This window comes from Scardinius erythrophthalmus, assembly GCF_964197995.2.
Source record: "Scardinius erythrophthalmus genome assembly, chromosome: 5".
NCBI classification, from domain to species: Eukaryota; Metazoa; Chordata; class Actinopteri; order Cypriniformes; family Leuciscidae; genus Scardinius; species Scardinius erythrophthalmus.
This window is the reverse complement of record NC_138225.1, coordinates 10,893,658-10,920,155: the sequence shown is the minus strand read 5'-3', so window position 1 is coordinate 10,920,155 and position 26,498 is coordinate 10,893,658. Positions and strand designations below refer to the sequence as shown.

General features: G+C 36.4%; 1 protein-coding gene across 1 annotated transcript in view; it reads left to right on the top strand.

Moving 5' to 3' along the window:
* galnt9 (polypeptide N-acetylgalactosaminyltransferase 9) overlaps positions 1–26,498 on the top strand; it is a gene marked incomplete at both ends in the record, with an annotated part of 85,407 nt that overhangs the window by 7,176 nt on the left and 51,733 nt on the right. Inside the window, 2 exons of the mRNA XM_081366417.1 lie at positions 3,754–3,934; positions 24,015–24,181. Coding sequence (XP_081222543.1) covers positions 3,754–3,934; positions 24,015–24,181 — 348 coding nt within the window. The remainder of the gene's footprint in view (positions 1–3,753; positions 3,935–24,014; positions 24,182–26,498) is intronic.

Here is a 26,498-nt window from a genome sequence, read left to right as displayed (position 1 = left end):
CTGACCTCTTACATGCAAAATACCGTAATCTTCATTCCGCGTTCTCACAGCGCATATACCGGTAATTTACTAATAATGTTACAACTTCCCTTAGCCTACTGGTAAATTGACGGAACCTATCAGTATATTTGAAAAGGTCCTGTTCACACATGATCTGTTTTCGGTAATTTACCAATAAATACTGTATGTGTGAAAGGGGTTATTGTTTCTTGTTTGTTGCTTTTTTTAAAAATGTATTTCATAAATTTGTGTAATTATGACATTTCTTTTCATGTAGAGCTGAAAATAGAAACAGAAACAGTGCTAATGGTTTAGAAGCAACTGCCGATGAGTTTCTTGTAGATTTGTAAACTAGAAACGTACAAATAACCAGTCTCTATCATGCCCTTTCCATTTGAAGGATGAAATAATGGTAAGAGGGCTATAGATTTTTTTTTTTAAGAGGGACGAAAACAGAATAATTGCTAGTCCACAAACAGAGCCTGTTTCCTTTGGTCTTTGTAACTTAATTTCTTCAGCTCACTGTAATCACGGCTGTCTCTTTACAGCCTTCAAAGCATATTATTATCTGAGCACACACGCATGCACACGCGCATTTACATAGACAACGGTTAATACCATCTCTGAGCTGAACAGCAGCTAAAACACAATCTCCTTTGCCAAATGTATTAGCATCCACAAAAATAATCGGAGAAAGTCAGTTAGCTAGTTAGTTTGGAGTTTTGAAATACCCTACGTCTACTTTCATGGAGGCGTTTGCTATATTGCCACTTTCAAAGGATGAAGACTTGGGCTTGAATTGATACAATAAAACTGCCATCATTACTGTCCATATCACTGTTTACAACTGCTGAGGATATAGTAATGGTCGTTTAGTTCTGGCATGTGCTGTAAGTGGTAGACCAATGGTAACAGATTGGGCCATCTGACCAATCAGAGCAGAGTAGGCTCTCGGAAAGGAGGGGTTTAGAGAGACTGGATCCTTGATCAAGCCATTTTAGATACTGTGAGAAAAGAGGTGATCCTGCAATGTATATTTTTATTTGTTAGTCTTAGATGGTTTAAGATGGTCTAGACAGGGTTGTAAGATCCTGCTGCTGGAGGGCCACTTTCCTGAGAGTTTAGCTTCAACCAGGGAAGTTTCTAGTGAGTCTGAAGACCTTGACTAGCTGTTTCAGGTGTGATTTGTTGGAGCTAAACTCCAGGAGCAGGAGCAGGTTTGGACACCCCTGGTCTAGATGGTCTCCCAGCCTGGCTAAAGGGGTGTTCTTATTGTCTAGACCCTGATCTAACTCCCCTATCTGCAATTTTCTAGTAACTCTGAAGACCTTGATTGGCTGGTTCAGTTGTGTTTAATTAGGGTTGAGATAAAATCTGCAGGGCAGTAGCCTTCTAGGTCTCAAAGCCTGGCCAAATTGGTTTTCAGTTTGTTTAGTTGTCCAGCACTTGACAAGTGACCAATATCTTTTTAACCAGCAAACCAGCTTAGAATTTTTTTAACTGTCTTGCTTTTTTGTTTTTCAGCAGAGAGATATGTAAGCAATGGCATTGTGTTGCTTTGTTGGTCTAAAACATATATGCAGTTTGAAAAATTATGATATTATGTTTCACCTCAACATTTTGCATTGTATTAGCAGACCACTGCATTAAGTCACTGTGATATGCAGTTTCTCTCTGCCATAGACAGCTGGCTCTCAGGGATTAGTGTCAAAATGCCAGGCCGCTATGTAATAGAATTCTCTCAAAACAGCCAACAGAGGCAGCCTTCGAGACAATGGAAAAACAATGACAGCGAAAGAGACATAGACCCTCAGACGGTTTCAGAGAGACATTACAATCTCAGCTCAAGCTTGCCAGAACACCTATGATGCAAGAACTCAGACTCCAAGTCAAGTCAACACTCTGGGAGGTCACGACTGCCAGGAAGAGAGACAGACCTGGAATATTTAATGTAGATCAGCTGGGATCCAGCCATTTGTGGTTGCTTTATAGGGTTCAGGTTGGAATAGGGTTTAATGCTGCACCAACTGGTATTTGTGGAACAGCCTGGTTTGGATTCCAAAACACAATCTGTACATTCTGTTGCCAAGCATGGTGACCCCCCCAGAGCCAAACCATCCCTTCTCAAAAATCAATCGGAATTTCTTAAATTTCATGTTTGTGAAAGGAAAAGCGTATGATTAGGGAAGCTTTTTACCTGGTAGACAAGGTTTCAAATGTGTGGTATTGAGAAACATAAACAGTCATGAGCTGACATATTTTTCCACAGTTAAAGGTTGTCCTTACGTATGCTGATTTTAAGTGCTTCCCGTAAGTGTTATTTTACTACCATTTATATAGTATGTATTAAAGATTTGAACAAGCTTTTATTTTTATATTTTAGTTTTCATTTTTAATATACTTTGTATTAGCCATTTTTATGTGCTTTGGCATTTTTATTAGTTTTCTGATTAGCTGAAAGCTTTTTAGTTTTCGTAATTATAATACTTAAACTTATTTTATATCAGTAAGTTGCCAAGGCATTTCTAATCTAATCTAATCTTTAAATTGTAATGTTTATTTCAATCAACTAAAACATTTTAAATAATTTTTGTTTTAGTTAATTTTGACAACACTGCCCCTGGTTTCCTACTTGGGATTGTTCATTTATGTATTTATGTGTTATATACGCATTGTATACACTAATTGCTTATTGTTTTCAGAAAACAAGAACCACAGCAATATGATAAAAGACACAGATGTTTAATAAATATGTGTATGTGTATCAATAACATTGGGAAATAAACTCCTAGTTTATTAGCTTATTGTAGTATGTTTGCTAATACGTAGAAACATTGATATAGAATGTAAGGTTATATAAATGCTTTGACTGATATTGCGCAGCAGCTTAGAACATGCCACATTTGAATTATTCATAAATTAAAAAAATATTAAATGTAGGTTGATATTCTGACCTTCATTGGCACAGTTTATGAAAAAAACAAGTAAAATGTAGTCAGCTACAAGATATTTCCCTCTTTCAATGTAGTCCCAGTTTAGAAACACTTTGTAATTGAAGGCTTTAAAACGAACATCCTTGGATCATACACTCATTTCTGAATCTTGATAGAATTTTTATGTAGCTGTTAATAATTTAGTGAAACATATAATTTTGCTCTTTTAAATGTCAAATTGAAACGGCATCTTTAATGGATGTTACACATTTCATCCCTTTTAAAGAGCACGGCAAAGGTTTAAATCTAGACTTTTGAATAACGCCAATTATTCTGACCAATGATTCTGATAAGGAACAACCATCTGGCATTCACTATCTGGTATAATGGATACATTCTGTACAATTCTTCTTAGTCACATTCTTTGAGTGTCAAACTACACAGTATTTGATGTGCCCTGTGCCGGAAACAACCCTCGCATCAATCCCATTCTAATTAGCATAGAGCGAGAGGATAAATTAGACCTGAATTTCCAAAGGCAAAGAAGTCTTACTCTGCACTGACAACCCTTTAAACACAGTTCACTTGCTTTCCACCTTTTCCCCCCGGGAGATCTGTATGAAAGAGGTGACATAAGGCGAAGGTGGTGTCTTGGTGTCCAACATCCAATTATCGCCCATACTCTTGTTCAGCAGTTATGATTTGCATGTCACTGGTGGGTACTCCCACAGTAATGAACCCAGTTTTGCTTTACAATACTAATGGGATATGTTGACCTTTGTCATGTCAACTGAAGTCAAACATCTTTTCTGCTTTGCAGGTCTAGCCAAACCCATGGGACTGGTGGAGGGTCCTGGAGGTCTAGGACAGGGTGGTGCAGCTGCTACGCTGGGGGAGGACAGCCGAGAGAGCGAAGGGAGGTACGAGGAGTACGGCTACAATGCTCAACTGAGTGACCGCATCTCCTTGGACAGGAACATTCCGGACTACAGGCCGAAAAAGTGAGTATGATGCAATGTCTTTAAACACAGAACATGCCCTTGGAGGTTGAGATAAGAATAGACGTTTAGGTGAGCCGCAGTGTGCAAAGGCATTTGTTCTACTCTAGCACACACTCTTAAATAAAAGGCTGCAATTTCACAAGTTCACACTTACAAATAATTAGATTGTGTAAAAGAGGATGGGTATTTGGCATGCTGTCCGGGGTAGGGCTCCGAGCTCAGAATGTGGCCCGAACCCAGAGTACTCACCCCGTATCTCTGGCTGGGATAGGAACTAGCCGAGAGTGAGGAGTCGGGATGCAGAAAAGACTGCAGAGGAACGAAGGTGAGTCGGCTATATGTATAGGCCTCCAATCATTCTGATTGTGTAGATGATTTGAACGTGTTCCTCCTATAGTTAATCATTTAATTTCTGATGCATTCGATTTTTTTTTGTGCCAATGTTATTTTAGTATCATTTAGACACTTACATTTTTATTAATAGTTTGAAGAAGTTTTTATATTTTCCATTTTAATTTCCATTTTTGTTATTTTTATTAATTTTGTTGTGTTTTTGTCAGTTTTATTGTTTTTTACATGTCTATATATTTTTTATTCATTTTTTTAATTTTTGGTTTAATTGTTTTAGCACATCAAGTTAAACTAAATGAAAAATGTTTCTTTGGGAACTAGCTGAAATAATATAAGTCTGCACTTTTTAAAAAATATTTTTTTTATCTCAGTTAAAGTTTATTTTATTTCAAGTAACAATTTTTTTTATAATGTTTTTGCATGGTTTTATTTTTCTTTTTTTTTTTCTTTTTAACTATTATAACCTTGGTTTTTGCATTGAAAATTAAATTAAATTCCATATATTAATAAGGAGATCATTATTTACTAACCCTAATGTCATTCCAAACCTATATGACTTTCTTTCTTCTGTGGAACACAAAAGGAAATAAAAAAAAGTTTGTGTACATTATTTATTTATTATATCTCTCACTTTTTTTCTCACCATAAATATAGCTGTGGTAGCTGGCATGGCATTAAACTATAAAGAAACAAACAAAACTTTATTTTTTCCCAATAAAGGTAAGGTTAATTGGGTTTATGTTGATTTGAATACTATTGACTTTCATTGTATGGATAAAACAGTTCAAATATTCCTCAAAATATCTTCTTTTATAATCAAAAGTAGAAAGAAAGAAGTTTGCGATGTAGGTTCGGAACGACACGAGGGTGAACAGAATTTGTTCACAAGATATTTGAAAACATTTATTCCATTTTGTGATTTGTTCTGAAGTAAAAGTAAAATTTGGAGTGGTGTGCAACAAAATACGACTTTATTGACTTGTCCTGCCACACATGCCATGGCCCTTTAAAACCATCTACACTGCAGGGTTGATTTTCAAAAGGAAAAACAGGTTTATAAATAGCCCAGTGGCTGAATCACTTCCCACATGTTAGCATTACAATGCCCTTCAGGGAAGAATCACATTAATAGAGTCAATAGCTGGCAGTGAAAAAGCATTGTGTTAGACAAAGGAGATATGACTGTGTGGAATAGTATCCCTGCCCACTAGGATAGTGTTAATGGTTGGAATGTTAATAATGCAACAACAGTCCAGGGGTATTTTAAATGTGGGGAAAACGACCTTAGAAACAGCTCTGGAATATTAATGGTCATTCATAATAAGTTATATATATTTAGAACATGACCCAAAGCACAGATCCAGTGATTGAGAGGAGATACGAAAGGCTATCCGTATCTGGGTTTTCTTTTGATAGCTAGCTTGGTTTGTTGTGGTTAATGGTGGTCAACTGTAAAAAACGAAATTTAAAAATATGAATTCTTTTCAGATATTCTAGACAAAAGTTGCTTTTATCACACTGATGGGTCTTTGTTTGATTGAAGCCATTGTTGATGATGGAGGTTGTCTTGTAATTGCTATTCTGATGCCGCTTTAGTTGTTGTGATTCAAACTGTGTGCAAATCACGATTCTTTGTATGTGTGTCTTGGCAATAATGCTTCCCATTTGCATCGCTGATAAACACAATCATTCACGCTCCTGTACACAAACATGTGTTACCCAAGATATCGCCGTCTGACTTGCACAATCCAAGCCATCACAAATCCGACCCTCAATCAGCACGAGGGGAAGGAACTATTAACACCTCTTCTTGTTTCGAGAATGAAAACTTAATGATAATGATTTCTTTAACATGTACTGTAATCGTGGTAAATAATTCACAGGCTCTTGTTTGGTAAGAAACATGAAAAATCAAAATGAACTTCGGCTTGCAGTCCTCACTTTCATAATTTTGCAAGTAACACTGTAAAATGTGTTTGTATCATTCTCATGGGCAGCGCTAAATTACAGTTCGTTTAATTAAGTCTGTTAAGTCTGTGAAATGTTTCTGAAAGAAGTATCTTATGCTCACCAAGCTACTTGATTAAAAGACAGTAAAACAGTATTATGGTAAAATGTATATACACACAATTTAAATAACTGTTTTCTGTAATATATTTTAAAAGGTAATTTATTCCTTTGATGGCAAAGCTGAATTTTCAGCATCATTAAGGTCCTTTCACACTGGACGCGATTTTGACGCACGAATAATTTGCGCAATGGTTTTATTTTTTGATCAGCTGTTTGTGTAATGAGTGCTTCCACACCGAACGCGAATGTGCTGCGGCGAAAAAACGACTTTTATTTTTTTCGCTTCGATGTCGATTTTTTTTTACTTTTGTGGCAACAGAAAAGGCTTCAGCCAATCGCATACTTCAAGGACAATGATTGTGTGGCGTAGCATTGCCAACCAACTCGGTTATCACGACTGTGAGTATGTTGTGTGATAGTTTTAGTCATTGTATAGTCCTGTGCTGTGTAGGCTAAAAGGCTAAACTACATTTGGGATAGAAAGCTATCGTCAAAGATAGAGATAGAGATCGTGTTTACGCGGCTCATGTGAATGGTTTTGACGCGAACTATTCGCACACGAACTATTCGCTTTTTCGTTACGCATCCGGTGTGAAAGGGCCTTTACTCTTGTCTCCAGTGTCACGTGATCCTTCAGAAATCATTCTAATATGGGTAGTCTTCGCTGGGTAGATTTGGGTGGTCCTTGAGATGTTAGGGCCCAGTGCTCTTTTGAAATGTCTGTAGAGAACCAGCCTGGTTTCATTGTTAATACAGGTATTAATATGTAACTCTTAAGGCCCTTTCAAATGAAAAAACGAATAGTTCATGTGCGAATAGTTCGTGTTAAAACCAAAACTCTGTGTTAATACTCTGTGACGTTCAGAGAGCTTCAACATTAAGTTAAGTAAGTTAAAATCATTCGACTAGAAACTGTAGATATCACACAAAGAATGTATAGCATACTAAAAGCAGCCCTAAATAGTCTCTCTACATTTTGTTAACGTTACATGTTCAAAGTAAACACGGTCTCTGTCTCTATCTTTGACGATAATAGTGTTAGCTTTCTATCCCAAATGTAGTTTAGCCTGCTAGCCTACACAGCACAGGACTATACAACGACTTAAACTATCACACAACATATTCACAGTCGTGATAACCGAGTTGGTTGGCAATGCTACGCCACACATTGTCTTTCAAATCGTTGTCCTTGTAGTATATGATTGGCTGAAGCCTTTTCTGTCGCCGCAAAAGTAAAAAAAAATCGACATCGAAGCGAAAAAAAAAAGTGCTCCCGGTCTGGAAGCACTCGTTACACAAACAGCTGATCAAAAAATAAAACCATCACGCAAATTATTCGCCCAGTGTGAAAGGCCCTTTACAGACACAAAACATACTTTGTATGTTTAGGTAGATGCTGAAACGTACAATATGGACATATTGGCAACATTTAAACAGCATTATTACATTTGAACAGCTAAAAAACGTGAAATATTTACGATTCTTTTATATCAGATAAATCTGTATAATTTCCTTTTTAACAATTTATAGATTAATGTTAGATCCGTAAACCCTATCCTCAGTGCTTGAAGTGGGCCGGTAATGTGCCGGTTACTTCCCACATTTTGCTGGTAATCTGACCACCTACAGCGAAACATAAAATCAGACTATTAAATAATTGTATACATTACAATTTAGGAGTTTTAATAACGGTATGAACTGAACGGATCAATTATTTGTGCAATATGACTTGACTGAAGCCCAATTGTTTAATTTAGAATATTTTTTAAAATAAATCGTACGAATTCATATGAGTGAGGTCGTACGAATTCATACGAATTAGCCACCTCGTAAAATATGTACGAATTGGTCGTGAGATAGTGTTGCGCTGGCGTAAAATGTGCCTCAAGCTTACTGAGGTGGCAATTTTTTAATTCAAAAGAGTGCGGGATTTGACGTTTACTGTCGTCGTTGAGAATGGAGATTAAATCGCTGGATAAAGGGCTGAATTTGGATCTGTTCCTCACAATCGCACGGATTCTAAAGATTTGAATTACAGCTAACTAATAAAATTGATGTATTTTGCGAATTTATGTTCCGTTTTGGTGTATTTTATGGTTTTATTATCAGTCACAGCACAGGAGAAAACTTTAATGCCATGATTTTAATATTCATAAATAGGAATTTGTATGCATTTGTACATCTGTTAAGTTGCACAACCAGTAGCATTCAGCCAGCAGCATTGAGCCTCAGAGTGGTTTGTTTCTCTGACGCAGTTGTTGATGTGTTACTTGGCTAATGCTTACTACGAGTCATCCTCCAAAGGTCTTTGATGTCCAGAAGGGGCAGTGCATTGATGGCCGTTTGTCTTTAATGTATATTTAATTGCAAATCTCCAGGATACGTGGTTCTTCAGTCTCTCTAGCCGAAGGTCTAATTGATGTGTTTTCTCAAACTACAAAGGCCGTATATTTTATGCAGGCACAAGAAAAGTAGTCTCTTAAAAAGGTCAAGCTGACCTTAGCTCAAACTACTTGAGGCAAATGAATTTACCACCAACCAAAGAAAACAAATCAATATAACTACATCAATGAGCCATTTTATTATTGACTCAGGAAAAGATGATGCAGGAAACTGTATAAGGTGATTGAACAATACCAAATGAATGAAATGTATTGGCACATTAAGTGTAGGGCATTAGGAGAGTGTTTACATTTTGAGAGAACGTGTATAAAAGAATCAATGGATTGTTCTTCTTTTGAGTCTTTATTTAGCAGCAATGAGATCAAAAGTAGATCCTTCTTCTGCTGATGAGATGTTATCATTGAAAACATGGAGCGGTGACAAGGCAAATGTTTTTTTAGCTGAGGTATGTGATCACAATCAGAAAGTTGCTTCTAGACTGGAACCAGAATGGAAAGGAAGTGTTAGAGGTTAATGTGAAGTCTTATGGAAAGAAATGATTCAGGGAGAGGCAGTGGGAAAAGAGAGAGAGAGATGGGAATACGTCTTAATCTAGGTGTCTGTTTCTGTCATGCTTTGTTCCAGGTCAAATTATGATAACTGGACAGCCAGCTTTGGCTCTATTTCACACGGATGAGTCCATCTCTCATCTTGTTACAGCCCGCAGCTGCCTGGCCCTGTCCAGCGGTACAAATTCAGACTTGAGCAATGGCCTAGATTGCAGATAGTAACTAGAGCAATGAAAGTGTAACATTACTTATGGTCGTGAAGCTAAATGAATACACAACATAGCACAGCCCACATTGTATGGAAAAGCATCTGTCATTTGAAATGCACATACAGATTATTTTGGTTTAATGAGTCAATAAAACAATATATACTGCAAATATTTATACTGTATATATATATATATATATATATATATATATATATATATATATATATATATATATATATATATATATACAGTACCAGTCAAAAGTTTGGAAACATTACTATTTTTAATGTTTTTGAAAGAAGTCTCTTATGCTCATCAAGCCTGCAGTAAAAAAAAACAAAAAAAAACAAAAAAAAAAAACTAATATTATGAAATATTATTACAATTTAAAATAATGGTTCTCTTTTTTAATATATTTTAAAATGTAATTTATTTTGTGATGCAAAGCTGAATTTTCATCAGCAAGTACTCCAGTCTTTGGTGTCTTATGATCCTTCAGAAATCATTCTAATATGATGATTTGATACTCAGTTATTTTCAATGATGGAAACAGTTGTGCAGTTTAATATATTTTTTTGGAATACTTTTTTCAGGATTCATTGATGAGTAAAACGTTAACAGCATTTATTCATAAAAACAGCATTTATTCAAAATAAAAACATTTTTAACGCAAAAAATCAATTTAACGCATCCTTGTTGAATTAAAGTACTAATTTCTTAAAAAAAAAAAATTATTGTTCCCAAACTTTTGAACGGTAGTGTATATTGTTACAAAAGATTTCTATTCTAAATAAATACAGTTCTTTTTAACTTTTTATTCATCAAATAATCCTGAAAAAAGTATCTCAGGTTATAAAAAAAATATTAAGCAGCACAACTGTTTCCAACATTGATCATAAATCAGCATATTAGAATGATTTCTGAAGGATCATAAGACACCAAAGACTGGAGTACTTGCTGATGAAAATTCAGCTTTGCATCACAAAAATAAATTACATTTTAAAGTATATTAAAAAAGAGAACCATTATTTTAAATTGTAATAATATTTCATAATATATATATATATATATTTTTTTTTTTTTTTTTTTACTGCAGGCTTGATGAGCATTGAGACTTCTTTCAAAAACATTAAAAATAGTAATATTTCCAAACTTTTGGCTGGTACTATATATATATATACAGTGTATATATATATATATATATATATATATATATATATATATATATATATATATATATATATATATATATATATATATATATATATATACATACATACATACATACATAAGCAACTATATACTATATGATCATTATCATAATATTGTCATCAATATATATATATATATATATATATATATATATATATATATATATATATATATATATATAAAGATTGTTTAGCAGACACTTTTATAAACTACAGCCTCAAAAAAAGTCAAATGATCAATTCTTGGACTGCATGTTTATGGAATATTTATTATATCAGCTAGAATGTACTAAAGCGAGCATGCAGCTATGGCTAACATCCAGTGCATAAAAAACAAAATATTATGATAGTTTCAACAGTGACAGCTGTGCAGATATCATTCAAAGATATTTATAACAGTCCTCTAATACCATGTAGTTTTGCAGCCATAGCAGCATAAGGAAGGTTTGATTGATCAAGCCATTAAAGCATTTTTTTCTCCTTCCCAGCAGGTTGCTGTTATTCCAATCCCTTATTTTTGCTGTTATTCCAATCCCTTATTTTTTTTTCTTCCTCAATTGCTCATGCAAAGCACTGTGAATGCAAAACTGATGTCACCAGCCATATTTTTTCCATGAAATGTGCATGAATACATCAAATAAATCCAAGTAAATCCTTCTATGTGTTATCACAAAGAAAAGCATCGCTGCGTTCAGGTGAAATAGCAATTGTGCAAAAACAACCAAAACAACAGTGCAATGTCACATCAACGCTTGAAAAACAAGCCTATTTTTAATCATTTGTAATCTTTGATTGAGTACAAATATTCATAATATGTGTTATTATTATTATTATTATTATTATTATTACCTATTACTACATATTATTATTATTATTATTCATATATATATTATGTTAAGATGGGGAAGAAAAGACTTTCGCAACTTCCGTTTCATGCTGACTTTAACTTCAATAGCCCTGGCTTTGTCTATTTGTATAGTGTACTCATTGTTTGCATATAGTTTATAGATAGAGCGGGAATTTGAGATTTGAGAACACCTAATGTGAATTGTGTTTTTGGATATCTTTGGATTGTTGCATCATTTCAGACTGGCTGTTCTCCACCTGCAGTTAAAACACTGAACATCACCATTACTGACTCACTAAGACTACGTTGCTCTTTCACACGTGTGAGTGTGTGGGTGCAAGTGTGTAAATTCACACAGGGAAAGCTGTTGCTCCAGATTGGGTGAGGGGATTTTCACCGAGGGGGGTAGAGCCATTAAATATTATCGACTGGCAGAAGGGGGATCAAGGAACATTATCCATGCTTTTAAGGGCGGGAAAAAAAGATTCTTTTTTTTTTTTTTTTTTTTAATGGGCTTGAGTAATTCTTAGTATGGCATATCTTAAAAAAAGTTTTTATGCTGGTTTGTCCATATACTTTTATATAAATTAAACATTTTTGGGGGCCTTATTCATGATGAGCAGAATACATTTTTTTGTAAATCCATAAATCCATTCGTGCATAAACTGTTGTACTGAACTCAGCAATTTTTGTAAGAGAGTTTTTGTTTTGTTTTTACATCGATTTACACAGGAACCATTCTGTTCTTTTTCATGATGAAGTGTCTTAAATGTTACCCAACAATAAAGGACAATTTAAAGCTGCTGTAAGCAATTTTAGCCTAAACTAGCTCACTTTTGTACTCGCAACATATGCAGAGATGGAGTTTGTTCACCTGAGCTGCTGGGACACGCTCCGCGCATGTACATAATAACAGTGTGACACTTCGCTATGAAACACAAAGCGTGTCAGACTTAATATGCTTTCCCAAATGCATGTTATTGAAAACCCAAACAAACAGCACACGCAGAGACACATATCGTGCAGCATTTACTGTGAATGGATCTCTGAGACGCTGGAAGAAACATGTAACCTGCATGCATGTAAATAATTAAAGCATTGCGCTTCACTCTGAAACCCTCACTGTATATATTAATTTAATTTAATATAGCATTTAACCCGCCAAAGTGGCTAGTGGGAGTGATTATGTTACACGCCACTGCTGAAATCCACCTGCATTTAGTGGGTTGGCAGGTGTTAATGTCAAGTCCTGGCTGTGTTGGAGCTAAGCTCTGCAGGTAAGTGGACCTCGAGGACTAGAGTTGCCATGGAATCAGACCACATCTCATCCCTTCAACTGCATACCTCCTCTCTAAACCTCCATCCTTCAAAGTCAATGCTGCAAACCCCAGTGCATAGTATGACTGACGGGTAGAGGTGCAACTCCAGGATTTCTGATAGGCTATAACACACAAGCCATGGTCAGATCTTTTTTGCCGTTTACAGAGCCTTGGGCTAAAACAGAGACTTTTGTGATTTCTCTGGACACAGTATTTCTGTGATGTCTGTCAAACAGGGACATTTTATGCTTGTTATTTCAAAAAAGACTTCACTGTTTAACATTCCGCATAAAAATACCAGTATTCGTGCTAGAGTGATAGTGCGGTTGTGTTAGACTAGGCACAATTGCCTGCTGACCTCAGATCTTACAGGGAAATCATTTATGGAGGTTGTAATGAAAGAAATTCTCATGCATAAATTGCCAAACTCATTGTTTTAGTGGACCATTAGTCATCTGTGATCTGTAATTGTTGTCTTGCAGTATAAATGAAAAATGTCCTCAACTGAAACACTGTATAGAGCTCTTCAAAATGCAGATAGTTATATATATATATATGTGAAGAATTCAGATGCAAAAGCCTCTAAGTGCCATCTGAAATTTTCTTCTAGAATGATCATTTTTATAAAGCTTGTATATTTAAGTTCAGTAATTTCACTTAAATGGCAATGAAAATTACCTATTAATTGTCATTTAAGTGAAATTACTGAACTTAAATATACGAGCTTGATAAAAATGATCATTCTAGAAGAAAATTTCAGATGGCACTTAGAGGCTTTTGCATCTGAACTCTTCATATATATATATATATATATATATATGCAAGTGCAAGTTGGAAGACCAGCCAGGAGAACATTACAGTAGTCCAGTTTGGATAGAACAAGCGCTTGGACAAGGAGTTGTGTAGCATGCTCTGATAGGAAGGGCCTGATCCTCCTAATGTTGTATAAGGCGAATCTGCAGGACCGGTCAGTTCTAGCAATGTGGTCTGTGAAGTTCAATTGATCATCAATCACAATTCCAAGGTTCCTGGCTGACCTTGAAGGAGTTATGGTTGACGAACCAAGCTGAATGGAGAAGTTGTGGTGTAGTGTTTGGTTGGCCGGGACCACAAGCAGCTCTGTCTTTGCGAGGTTTAGTTGAAGGTGGTGGTCCTTCATCCAGCCAGAAATGTCTGTCAGGCTGGCTGAGATGCGAGCAGCTACCGTTGGATCATCAGGCTTGAATGAGAGGTAGAGTTGTGTGTCATCAGCGTAGCAGTGATAGGAAAAGCCATGTTTCTGAATCACAGATCCAAGTGATGACATGTAGATGGAGAAGAGAAGTAGTCCAAGCACTGAGCCCTGAGGCACCCCAGTAGCTAGATATTGGGTCTTAGACACTTCACCCCTCCAAGACACCCTGAAGGACCTACCTGAGAGGTAAGACTTTAACCATTGGAGTCCGATTCCCGAGATGCCCTTCGTCTTTAGGATTGACAAAAGGATCTGGTGGTTAACTGTGTCAAAGGCAGCAGACAGATCCAGCAGGATGAGAACTGAGGATTTGGAAGCTGCTCTTGCCAGTCTCAGAGCTTCAATTATTGAGAGCAGGGCAGTCTCAGTTGAGTGTCCGCTTTTGAAACCAGACTGGTTTTTCTCCAGGAGGTTGTTCTGTGTAAGAAAGGAAGATAATCTGGTTGAAAACAACTCCTTCAAGTGTTTTCGCAATGAATGGAAGAAGGGATACCGGTCTGTAATTTTCCAAACGTGCTGGATTTAGAGTGGGTTTCTTAAGCAGTGGGGTTACCTGAGCCTGCTTAAATGCTGTGGGAAAGGTACCAGTGTGAAGAGAGGTGTTGATGGTGTGCGTGAGTGCGGGTACAACTGAGGAAGAAATGGCTTGAAGTAGATTAGTGGGAATAGGATCAAGCGGACAGTAGGGCGATTGGAAAGGAGGAGTTTGGATACTTCTGCCTCTGAAAGCAGAGATAATGAGGGTAGAATGTGTGTGTTAGCTGGTAAGATGTGCGTGTCAGTTTGTGGTTTGGTAAATTGGCCGCTGATGGTGGTTATTTTAATTATGAAAAGTGTGGCAAAATCGTCTGCTGTTAGGGTTCATGAAGGGGGAGGGGGAGGAGGTGGAGCATGCGAGAGTCAGAAGAATTGTTAATTTGTTATGATAGTAAGTCATTATAGCAGTAGAGATATTAGCATAGAAGGAAGAGAGGAGGGATTGATAAAGACCAAGGTCAGTAAGATCTTTCGATTTGTCGATTTCCTCTCTGCACCCCTGAGTTTAGAACGATGTTCACGGAGAACATCAGATAACCGGGGGCAGAGGGTGTGGCGTGGGCTGGCCTGGAGGAAAGGGGACAGAAGTTGTCCAAGCAGGATGTTAAAGTGGAGAAAAGAATATCAGTTTCACTGTTAGTGTTGAGAGCTGATCAGGTGGAGGAAGTGTTGATGAGACCAAAGAGGATAGGCGAGAGGCTGAGAGTGAGCGTAGGTTTCGCCGAAAGGTGATCTTTGGAGCAGTGTGTGTTGTGTTCTGAGGCAGGTTGAGGTTGAGAGTGAGGAGAAAGTGATCTGTGGTGTGCAGCTGAGTGACCAGTGTATGGTCAGTGGAGCAGTAACGCATGTAAATAAGGTCCAATTGGTTACCTGATTTGTGAGTAGCTGCAGTAGATACTCATTTGAGATCGAATGAGGCAAGCAGAGTGTGGAAATCAGTAGCCTGAGGTTTTTCTAGGTGGATGTTGAAGTCTCCAAGAATTATGAGAGGGGTACCATCCTCCGGGAAGGATGAGAGTAGCACATCAAGCTCCTCCAAGAAACTGCCAAGCTGACCTGGGGGACAATACTGCCCTACAAAGGCAAAAGACCTTAAGTTGCTAGAGTGTGGAACTGAGAAAAATGACTTTAAAGATTTTTAGTTGTCCCGCTTAATTAATTATAGGTAGGACACTGGAAATTTGGCAAATAAATGTTTTAGTAATGGAAATTATATACATAAAAAAATCTTGAGCTCAAACTTGACTTTTGACCACTATTTTAAAGTTACTGTACTCTGCCTTTGTATTGTCAGCAAAAAGTGAGAGGTCATACCAAGGCAAAAGGCCGTAACTTCCACATTATCAATATTTAGTTGCTGATCACCATTAACAAAATCATTATAGTACACACCTGTATAAAATCTAGTGATCATGGCATTTATTTTGTATGATTTACAATTATTTATAGCCATCTACTTATTGCTATCCTGTGCTTTGGTTGCATTCTGATGGCATTTTTAATACATTTGACATGACAAAATACCTCCTATTAGTCCAGCGTTGACTCGACCGCGTTTAGGGCGGGGCTGAAGGCGAAGTTTTGGCACTCTGCCAGCTAGTTTGCGAGCTTTAATTCATGGTTGTATTCATCTGATACGGCAATGTGTAACGTTTTTCTGTCAACTCTGCATAATCCTTCGCGATCGTAATCGCACGTTTGTCGATGGAGCAGACCATACTAAATGTTCTGACCGCTCTGAGGACATCAGAAGTTAGAGTGACTGATGGCAGCTGTACAAAGTACACAGGATACACCGTAATTTTAATTTTAATGGACATTAAAACAAAGGCAGATAACCTTACAATCTGGTAGGTAGCATTATTTGATTAATCACCGGCACCGTAACTTCATATTGACGCGCGGCTAAACAAAGGCAGAGCACCGTAACTCGTAATTTGAGCGTTCCAAAACAAAGCCAAAGAGCGGTAACTGATGTTACGGTGTTCTGCCTTGGTTTCTCGTGGGCTTTTGGAAGTTACTGTTAAGACAAATCATTATTTTCTCGAAAAATAAACGGAATTTATTCAAGATACTTATCCACATGATAAAGAAGGTCTTGAATGTGCCAAAAATATAAACAACTCATTTTCGACCAAAAACGAAGTTACGGTCTTTTGCCTTTGCACGGCAGAATAAACAGCTACAAAATGGATTTTAATAGGACTAGTGATTGTAATGGAATGAAATTCAAATGAGCTGTTGTCACACAGAGCTGGTAAAGAATCAAATTTCCAAACATTTGAGATGAGAAGACTAGTACCTCCACCCCTTCTGGTCAGGCGAGGGGTGTGTGAGAAAGTGAAGTTAGTGGAGAGGGCAGCATGTGTGTCAGTGTCTTCTGGTCTGATCCAGGTCTCAGTCAGTGCCAATAGGCTGAGACCTGAATGACTAGAATTAGATGTAATGAAATCAACTTTGTTTACAGCAGACTGGCAATCCCAGAGACCAATAGGAAAAGAGAACAAAGTAATAGAAGACACAGGAAAGGTACGCAGGTTGTTAGGTTTGTATTGCCTCCTACGTGTGACATTTGATTTAGGTGTGTTATTAATAGAAGGGATTTGAAAACATAGTGAAAGAGAGGTCACAAACAAATAGATCAGAACAAAAGCTGTGTAGAAGAGAAAGGAAACAAGAAAATAATACTCAAGTGCCTTGTAAAAGAGTCAGTAATAAAATAAGATCAAAGATACAAATGAAATAAACAGTGATTTTCAGGTGTGTGTACTGTATGTGTATGTATTGTCTGCACATTTTAGAATATATACTGTAACGATGCTCATTATTAACTAATATCAGTTGATCTTCCAGTTTAATGCAATATTGATGCACATATATGCTTTTATTGTCTTGGTTGTATGTAATTTGATCCATTTTTGTTCAGTATACCTTTTTTGTGAGCAAACAACTTTTGTATTCTTCAATAATGTGATTGCCCAGAGAATTTTAATCTGCTAAATGCCAAACCTAGACTCTGTAATCGTATTTTATGAAATATAACCTATTCCTGAGCTCCGTAATCCTCAGCCATATTAAAAGAGCTGAGAGTAGTAAGTAAGTCCACACAGGCAGGAGCCTCATGCTGTTTTCCCAGGGCTCAGGATGGATAGAGGGAGGGATTTCACAGTGAGATGTTGATCAAGAACTTATGGTTGCCATAGTAACTAGTCTGCATTTACAGTGTGAAATAAAGGCTATGTTGGCATGCCTCAATTTTCCCCACAAGATACGGGTACATGTGGGAATGAATTTAGGGGCTTGTCGATCTTTGTCAATAGCTAGAATGCAGTCAATATGGGCATATTTAACTAATCTTAAGTTTTGAGACTTAGAGTTGTATTTTGTAAGGAATAATTGACGACGGGCCGTTGAATTATTAGAAAAATAATGCATACCCGAGGTGGTAATCCGGCCATAACACAAAGCATTAGTTTTAAATAAATCAACAGGTTACCACACCCCAAACATTCAAACATCCTTAAAACACTCTTAATTTCTTACGCATCTCAACCTAGGCCTCCGTTGCTAATTCCAAAATGTAATTTTAGAGCTAGTAAAGGAGACTTCAGCCACTGACAGCAGACTAAGGCAGTCATTAATGCAGTTTGAGAGAGAGAGAGAGAGAGAGAGAGAGAATTTTTTGAATTTTAAATGCTCTTTATTACAAATCTACATAAAACAAATCACAAGGTATAAATTATCACAGAGAATAAAAATTACAGAAAATGTGAAAAAAAAAAAAATCAGAGAACACAATGCTCCTTTGCTACACCATTTTAGTTTAAAAGAAATAAGATCATCCATAGATTTATAAAAATTAAATTCAATCAACACTCTAGACTTTATAAGATTTGGAAACAACACAGTAACATTATGTCCAGGCCTTTGTTCAATCTTATTTTTTCTACTTGAAGAGATAGCTAGTTTAGCTTGACCCAAGATAAAATTTATTAATTGACAATCAATTCGTCTTTTCTGCACATATTTTGCACCCAAAACAAATATTTCCTTAGAAAAAGTTTCATTAAAAGCAGATTTTTTTTTTTGAGAATTCACAAAGGTTTTGTTTACAAAAATTCATCCTGTTACAATTATATAGCCAAAAAAAAAAAAAAATCAAAATAAACTTAATATAAATCAGCAAAGTGTGAAAATTAATTCATCTTCAAAAATAGCACATAGAGGAATATTACACCTCCAAATATTTTCAAAGGAAAGCAGATCATCAATACATGTATAATAATAAAAATCAATTAAGATTCTAGATTGTACCAAGTTAAAAAACAATACAACAATGTTTTTCAAGTTTTTCTCCTGCTCAAATAGATGGCCATTTTTGCTTTTCCCACCACAAAATTAAGCAGTTGACAAACAAACTTTAAGTTAAACTTTAACTTAACTTTTCTTTAAAGGGGGGGGTGAAATGCTCATTTTCACTCAATCTCCTGTTAATCTTGAGTACCTATAGAGTAATATTGCATCCTTCATATCTCCAAAAAGTCTTTTGTTTTATTATATTTTTAATTGAAAGATTGGCTGTACCGAGTCTTTCCGGAAAAAAACGAGCGGCTGGGGGCGGGCCGTGTGGGCGAAGCTAAAGCTGTGCTAACGCGCCGAGCTAACAACACACAGAGACATTTGTTCAACAGTTTTACTCACCGTTCCAACGCACGACCGCGAACCTTTATCATTGTGACTGCTCGATCCTTAAGCATTAGACGATCTGGGCTTTGTTTATAAAACAATCATCGTCGAAATGCAGGGAACAACAGTCTTGCACAACTCCGTTTATGCTCAGGAAAACAAACTCCATCCACGGGTCCCTTAACGCCGGGTTCTTTGGGAATCTGTGCAGGGTTGTCTTGCCCTGGCAACCAAAAACACACTTCTTTGGTGACACTGACTTCCCAAAAGCCGGGCAGGGCGCTTTGATGGCGAACTGCTTTCACTCTCTTGCTCTGTTTTACGAGTGCGCGCGCGCCCGCGATCTTACTGGAGAAGTGCCCTTAGGACCCATATAAGGAAATTCCGCCCTCTCTTACGTCAGACAGAGCCATACTCGAAAAAAACTTTCCGAAACTTGTGACAAACCGGAAGGACAATTTTTGGAACAAAAATACTCCTTCAAACGCACAACTTAACTTTCGAAACTTTGACCATGTTTAGCATGGGAATCCAACTCTTTAACAGTGTAAAAAACTCAGTATGCATGAAACAGTAATTCACCCCCCCTTTAAGACATATTTACATCCTAAAATTAAAATCTCTTGTGAGAATACCTCATTGCATTTTTTAAAAACATCTTTTAAAACAGAAACCAGTGGTTCAAGTCTGTAACAGTTTAAAAAAGCATGAAAAATAGTTTCTCTGTCATCACAAAAAGGACACTTATCAGTGCTTTCAAGATTTAAGACAGAAGTAAAAGAATTGACTGACACCATGAACAATTCTCCATTGTAAGTCTCCTGTCTTTTTGGTCAAAGGTGGTTTGTAAAAGACTCTCCATTCTGTTTTTTATTTGTCTTCATTCAGCTTGAAAAAAAAAAAACATCCCAAGGTGTATCTATCCTATTATTCAACTTTTTCTTGTTAAAAACAATTACACAGTATATTTATACAAAAGCTTTCTGTCACAGGAAAAAAAAATCAACACTTAAAGAATCAGCTTATTCAAGATAAAACCCAGTGCACCCATCCAACTTAAGAGCAAAAATCAAACCTGGAAAACACTCTTCCAAGTCTGGATGACACAGTTCGTTTTTATAGTCAAATAACAAAAGTCTCTCTTGATCACTTATAGCAGATTCCTATCTCTGAAGAAGTTGTGCTATAACGCGATTAGAATTGATTCCAAGATATCGAGATGTTGCTTCCTTGTTTTCAAAATAAAGTACAGCTAGCAAACGGCCAAGAGTCACTATTTTGTTGTCAATACGTGCTTTGTTTAGTCCGGGAAGGAAAAAATTGTTCGTTAAATCCAAACACTTCCCATGGATTAAAGGTTCTTGTAATAGCCAGTAAAGAGATTTTGAGTCTTCCACTTTTTGAAAAGTTAAAAGATTCCACAATTTAAAAACATTCTTATAAAAAAACAGGTAACATAGGAAAACTTAATTTCAGTGGATCCATCAAAAAAATTGTCCTGCCCAAATTAAAATGACCCAACCTATTCAAAATCAATCTTGCTACAGCATTCCAGTTAAAAACATCTGAAACAGTTAAAAGTCTTTGCACAAATTGTAATCTAAAAGCAGCTATTCAACTTTGCAGATGTACCCTGACCACCTTCTTCTTTGGAAAGAAATAAAACACATTGGCGGGACCCAATGCATCTTATCCCAAAAACACACACAAAAAAAAAACAAGCAGTGCTTGTAGTTTTAACAAAGTTAACGGGGGATCTAGACAAACAAACTTGTGCCACAGCGAAGACGCCACTAAATTATTAGCAGTTAAAACTCGCCCTCTAAATTACATTTTTGGAAGCAGCCATTTCCATTTCCCAAGTCAAACTTTAACTTTCTCAATTATACCCACCCAGTTTTTTTTTTTTGTGTAACTACTTCAATAAAAATGCCTAAATATTTAAAACCAATTTTTCCCCACTCCAGGCCAATAGGAAGTTTTGGTTTATCATTTGTCCAATCCCCTATTAAAAAAGCTTAACTTTTTTATCAGTTTATATTAGCAGAAGATATATTTTTTTAAGTTTTCAACAAATTTAACAAAGCCTGAATATTACTTTGTGAATATCACTTTGTGATATAACAAAGGCTCAATTGCTAAAGAATATAACATTCCAGATAATGCACAACCCTGTCTTATGCCTCTATAAACTGTAAAAGTATAGTACATAAACCACCATTGACCTTTAAAATACTCTCCACATCATTATAAAGGACTTTAATATAGTTAATAAAACTCTCACTAAAGCCAAATGCATTTAAAACCTTCCATAAAAACAATGTTCTACCCGATCAAAAGCTTTCTCTTGATAATGAAATAAAACCACAAGTTAGGTTTAGCATCTTGGAGACTTCGATAAGATCACGAATAAAAGAAATGTTGTCAAATATCGATCTAACTGGGACACTGTAGGTTTGATCAGGATGAATAACACTGTCCATTACATTAGCCAGGACCTTCGATAAAAGCTTGTAGTCGCTGCCGAGCAAAGAAACTGGACGCCAACACTTTATGTCTCCAAGATCTCCCTTTTTGAGGCAACTTTGAGGCAGTTTACCCCTTGCCAGACTGGTATTCAAGACTTCTAGGAGATCTTCTCCTATTGTCGACCAAAAAGACTTGTAAAAGTCCACTGGTATACCATCGATGCTTGATGTTTTTTTAGACACCATCCCTTGAAGTGCCTTCTGTTGCTCACTCATACTCCGAGGACGAGTAGCCCTTTTCAAAGAAAAACTCATTTTCTAGCTCTACAGCAACTTCACTTTTATATAAATTCTCATAAAAACCAATCTAACTGGGACACTGTAGGTTTGATCAGGATGAATAACACTGTCCATTACATTAGCCAGGACCTTCGATAAAAGCTTGTAGTCGCTGCCGAGCAAAGAAACTGGACGCCAACACTTTATGTCTCCAAGATCTCCCTTTTTGAGGCAACTTTGAGGCAGTTTACCCCTTGCCAGACTGGTATTCAAGACTTCTAGGAGATCTTCTCCTATTGTCGACCAAAAAGACTTGTAAAAGTCCACTGGTATACCATCGATGCTTGATGTTTTTTTAGACACCATCCCTTGAAGTGCCTTCTGTTGCTCACTCATACTCCGAGGACGAGTAGCCCTTTTCAAAGAAAAACTCATTTTCTAGCTCTACAGCAACTTCACTTTTATATAAATTCTCATAAAAACCAACTGCCCTCTGGCGATTATCCAAAAGATCTGTCAAAAGAATTTCAGATTCAGATCGTAAAGCATGAATGGTTCTATGTTGACCATTCTTTTTTTCTAAATTAAAAAAGAATTTAGTTGAAGAATCCATTTGATTCATATTTTTAAATCTTGACCTGACCAAGGCCCCCTGTGTCCTGGAACAAGTAGATCAGCCAAGGTTTTTTTTTTTTTTTTTTTTTTTAATCTAAAAGAAAGTCTAAGAAACCTCTTGTACCAGACTCTGCCAATTCTTGGAGTTTTAAAATATCAGCCTCCAAGTAAACAAAGTTGCTTAATTTGTGCTTTTCCTACATCCTTTATAAATAAAGTTATAAAAACCTTTTAGTTCTAAATGATTCCTGTCTGGATTAGATTAAGTGCAGTTAAAGGAGAACTTGGTAACTTTTTTAACTTAATAAAACTGTCTAGAAATCATTTGGATGGTTAAACAACCTGTTCTGGTGATATTGGTGACATTCCCCGCTCCCCCCAGCCTTCCCAGGCGGAAAACCAACCTTGCAACTTGGGGACTACCGTCCCGGCAAGATAAAAATTGGAAGTCTCGTGAGAAGCGAGAACGAGAACGAGCGCGGAACACGAATTGCTTTATGGCAATTCGACATAAACACACGCATGTATGATGTATTACCAGATTACCCACCTCGGTAGTCAGACATAGCTCCACACGATACAGTTGGCTTGCTCTGATCAAAACAAACGCACATGAGTAGCGGTAGAGAGGGGGAGGAGGCCGCCGCAAGTGAGTTTTTTACGACCGTGTTGTGAAATATACCCCCCCCCCCACAGCTGTAGTAATACTAAGTGAAGTATTATGACCACCCCACTCTCTAGCCCAATCAGAAGCATTTTTTAGATCACTATGAGTTTCTTGCAGCATCTCCACATCTAACTTGTTTTGTTTCACAAATTCATAAATTTCCATTCTTTTCTTAAAATCTCTAGCTCCATTAATATTCAAGGAAGCAATATTAATTTCATTCATTTTTAAAAGAAAAGAAGAAAATCAAAAACAAGCAAAAGCTTATAAAAACAAAACTAGAAACCCATGCATCACGTTTGGCTTTTTAGCTATTATCATTTACAAGATCAGGGTTTAGAATTCTTACAATTTTCTTTAACTGATAGATTTCTTTGTTTGTGATGAAGCTTTGCACCATGAACATCTTGGTTTTGTCAACAAATTGTGACACCTGCGCGACGCACCGGTCTCTCCACCGGTCGTCGCTCCTTTATGCTTCCGCTCCTCCGTGAGAGATACGAGGCCCTCGGCCTTGTCCTGCTCGCCACAATGGTCTATTGAGATTTTTCCGTCATAAAAAATGTCAAATGCCCTCACATTTATATATACATATGTAACCTGCAAACTGAATACACTGATGTCTGTTTTCTCCAGGTGTAAGCAGTTGACCTACCCCGATGACCTTCCCCAGATCTCCGTGGTCTTCATCTTTGTCAACGAAGCTCTATCTGTCATCCTGCGTTCTGTTCACAGCGTGGTCAACCACACCCCGGCACACCTGCTCAAAGAAATCATACTGGTGGATGACAACAGTGACAGCGGTAACACATCCCTCTGTGATTTATTCATTGCTTTGTTTAGTCTGAAACGTACTCAGCTGTTAAACGTTTACCAGTTTGTCCTGTTGCTCCAGACATAAAAGATTTTAGAAAGAAAGTGTACATAAAATGCTGTGTAAATAAACACATCGCGACATCCCGAGATAAAATATGAGTAACCTGTTTTGGAATGCAGCTACAGTCTGTGTTTTGTCTGAGCAAACAAACCTTTTTGTTGCTTGGTTAGAGACAGAGCTTAAAGACTGAGAAAAAGAGGAAAAATAAACAGCAAGAGACAAACACCTCAAGAGTAAACCTTTAGGTGTGTACTCTTGCACACAGCTCCGGGTTTATAAATAATCTTTGAAAGAAAAGACAGATCGCTCTTTTAAAAGAAAATACATTCTTACTGTTGCCACTGATACTGTGCATTTCGCAGTCATTTTATCTGGTCAAATTAGACCAGTATAAAAGTACTGATACAAATAAATTGTAAAAATGTTATTAGTGTGACTGTGACAGTGACTCAAAATAGTGTTTTTAAACCTTTTTTTTTTACAATTTAACTTGAAAATGTTTTCTGTGTCACATTATTTATAGCAGCCTTAAAACCATGCAAGTAGAGCAATAATCAATCACTCTCTTCTAGAATCCTTTTCATCACTGTTGGGTATAGTTCATTTGAGTGCAGGTTTGGCTTGGGATCATAGAGGTTGTAAAGAGGGCCGCTCATGAGCACCCTTCTGAATCATAAAATGATAAATGGGATACCCTACAGGCTTGTGGACCTCATGGACACGCTTGAGCGAAGGCCACGAGACCAAAAGTCCGCATCGAGTGTGCCATTTGACACAGGGCCAATCTCTGATGCATTGTTCGGAATTCATTTTAGCAAATTGGTTCATTCTGAAGATTAAAACGAAAGATTTTAAATCATTTTCTCTGATTCTCAATATTTGATCAAAAATACAGTAAAATCACTTTAAAATAGCTATTTTCTTTTTTTTCTATTATGATTTCTTATGTAATATATTTTAAAATGTAATTTATTTCAGTGATGGAAATTTTCAACAACTATTAGGCTACTACAGTCTATGCTGATTTGGTACATTTCTTATTATTATCAATGTTGGAAGCAGTTTTTGCTGCTGTATGTTTTTGTGAATATCATTAAAAAGTTTGAGGTCAGTAAGATTTGAATAATAATAAAATGAATAATAATAGATTTTTATTCAGCAAGGATGCATTAAATTAGGTACAGTAAAGGCATTTATAATGTTAAATAAAATAAGTGCTGTTCTTTTAACTGAACTTAACTGAACTGAACTGAACTGAACTTAACTTAACTTAACTTAACTTAACTCTAAACTTTCTATTCATCAAAGAATCCTGACATTAATATATAATGGTGTCCACAAAAAACAAACAAACAGCAAAAACAGTTTTTAGCACTGAATAAGAACCATTATTATTAATTGAAAATCAATAATTCTTGATAAAACCTGAGCATCAAATCAGCATTTTAGAATGATTTCTGGAAGATCATGTGACACTGAAGACTGGAGTAAAGATGCTGAAAATTTAGGAATGAATTACATTTTAAAATATATTCAGATATAAACAGATAGTAATATTTCATATTATCACTGTATTTTTAATAAATGCAGCATTAGTGAGCACTTCTTTCAAAAACATAAAAAAAATCCTAATGATTCCAAACTTTTGACCGATAGTGGATGTATATATATACATATATATATATATATATATATATATATATATATATATATATATATATATATATATATATATATATATATATATACATATATATATACATATATGTGACCCGTCACGGAAACCAGGGACACAAGTCGGCAGCACAACTTTCGAGCAAAATGAGAAAGAAGCGTTTTTTTTTTTCAAAATTGGTGATTTTCGTTTTTTTGCAGAATCTGTTAGTTGAGATCACGAAGAAGCCTCTCCATGTTTGAGATAGCAGTATTGGTATATTTAAAAGCGTACATTTTGATGTTGAAATCGGCTTGTTTTTCGGAGATTCTAGCACGCAGTTGGGGCGTGTCATTGTCGGTGCGTATTTCCATACTGAATAAGCCGGCGTGGCTACTTATTATGCAGCGCTCTGGCCGGCTCTATCTGATTTCAAAATTCAATGAAGATGGACGCCAATAACATGATGTCCAGCAATCGATTTAAATAGTAGGTTACATGGGGTTTAATTTGTCGTTTAATGAGATGTAGCCTAATACATGTTGTCAGTGGCAATACATAGATCCGCCTGTATAATTAATGTGTATAT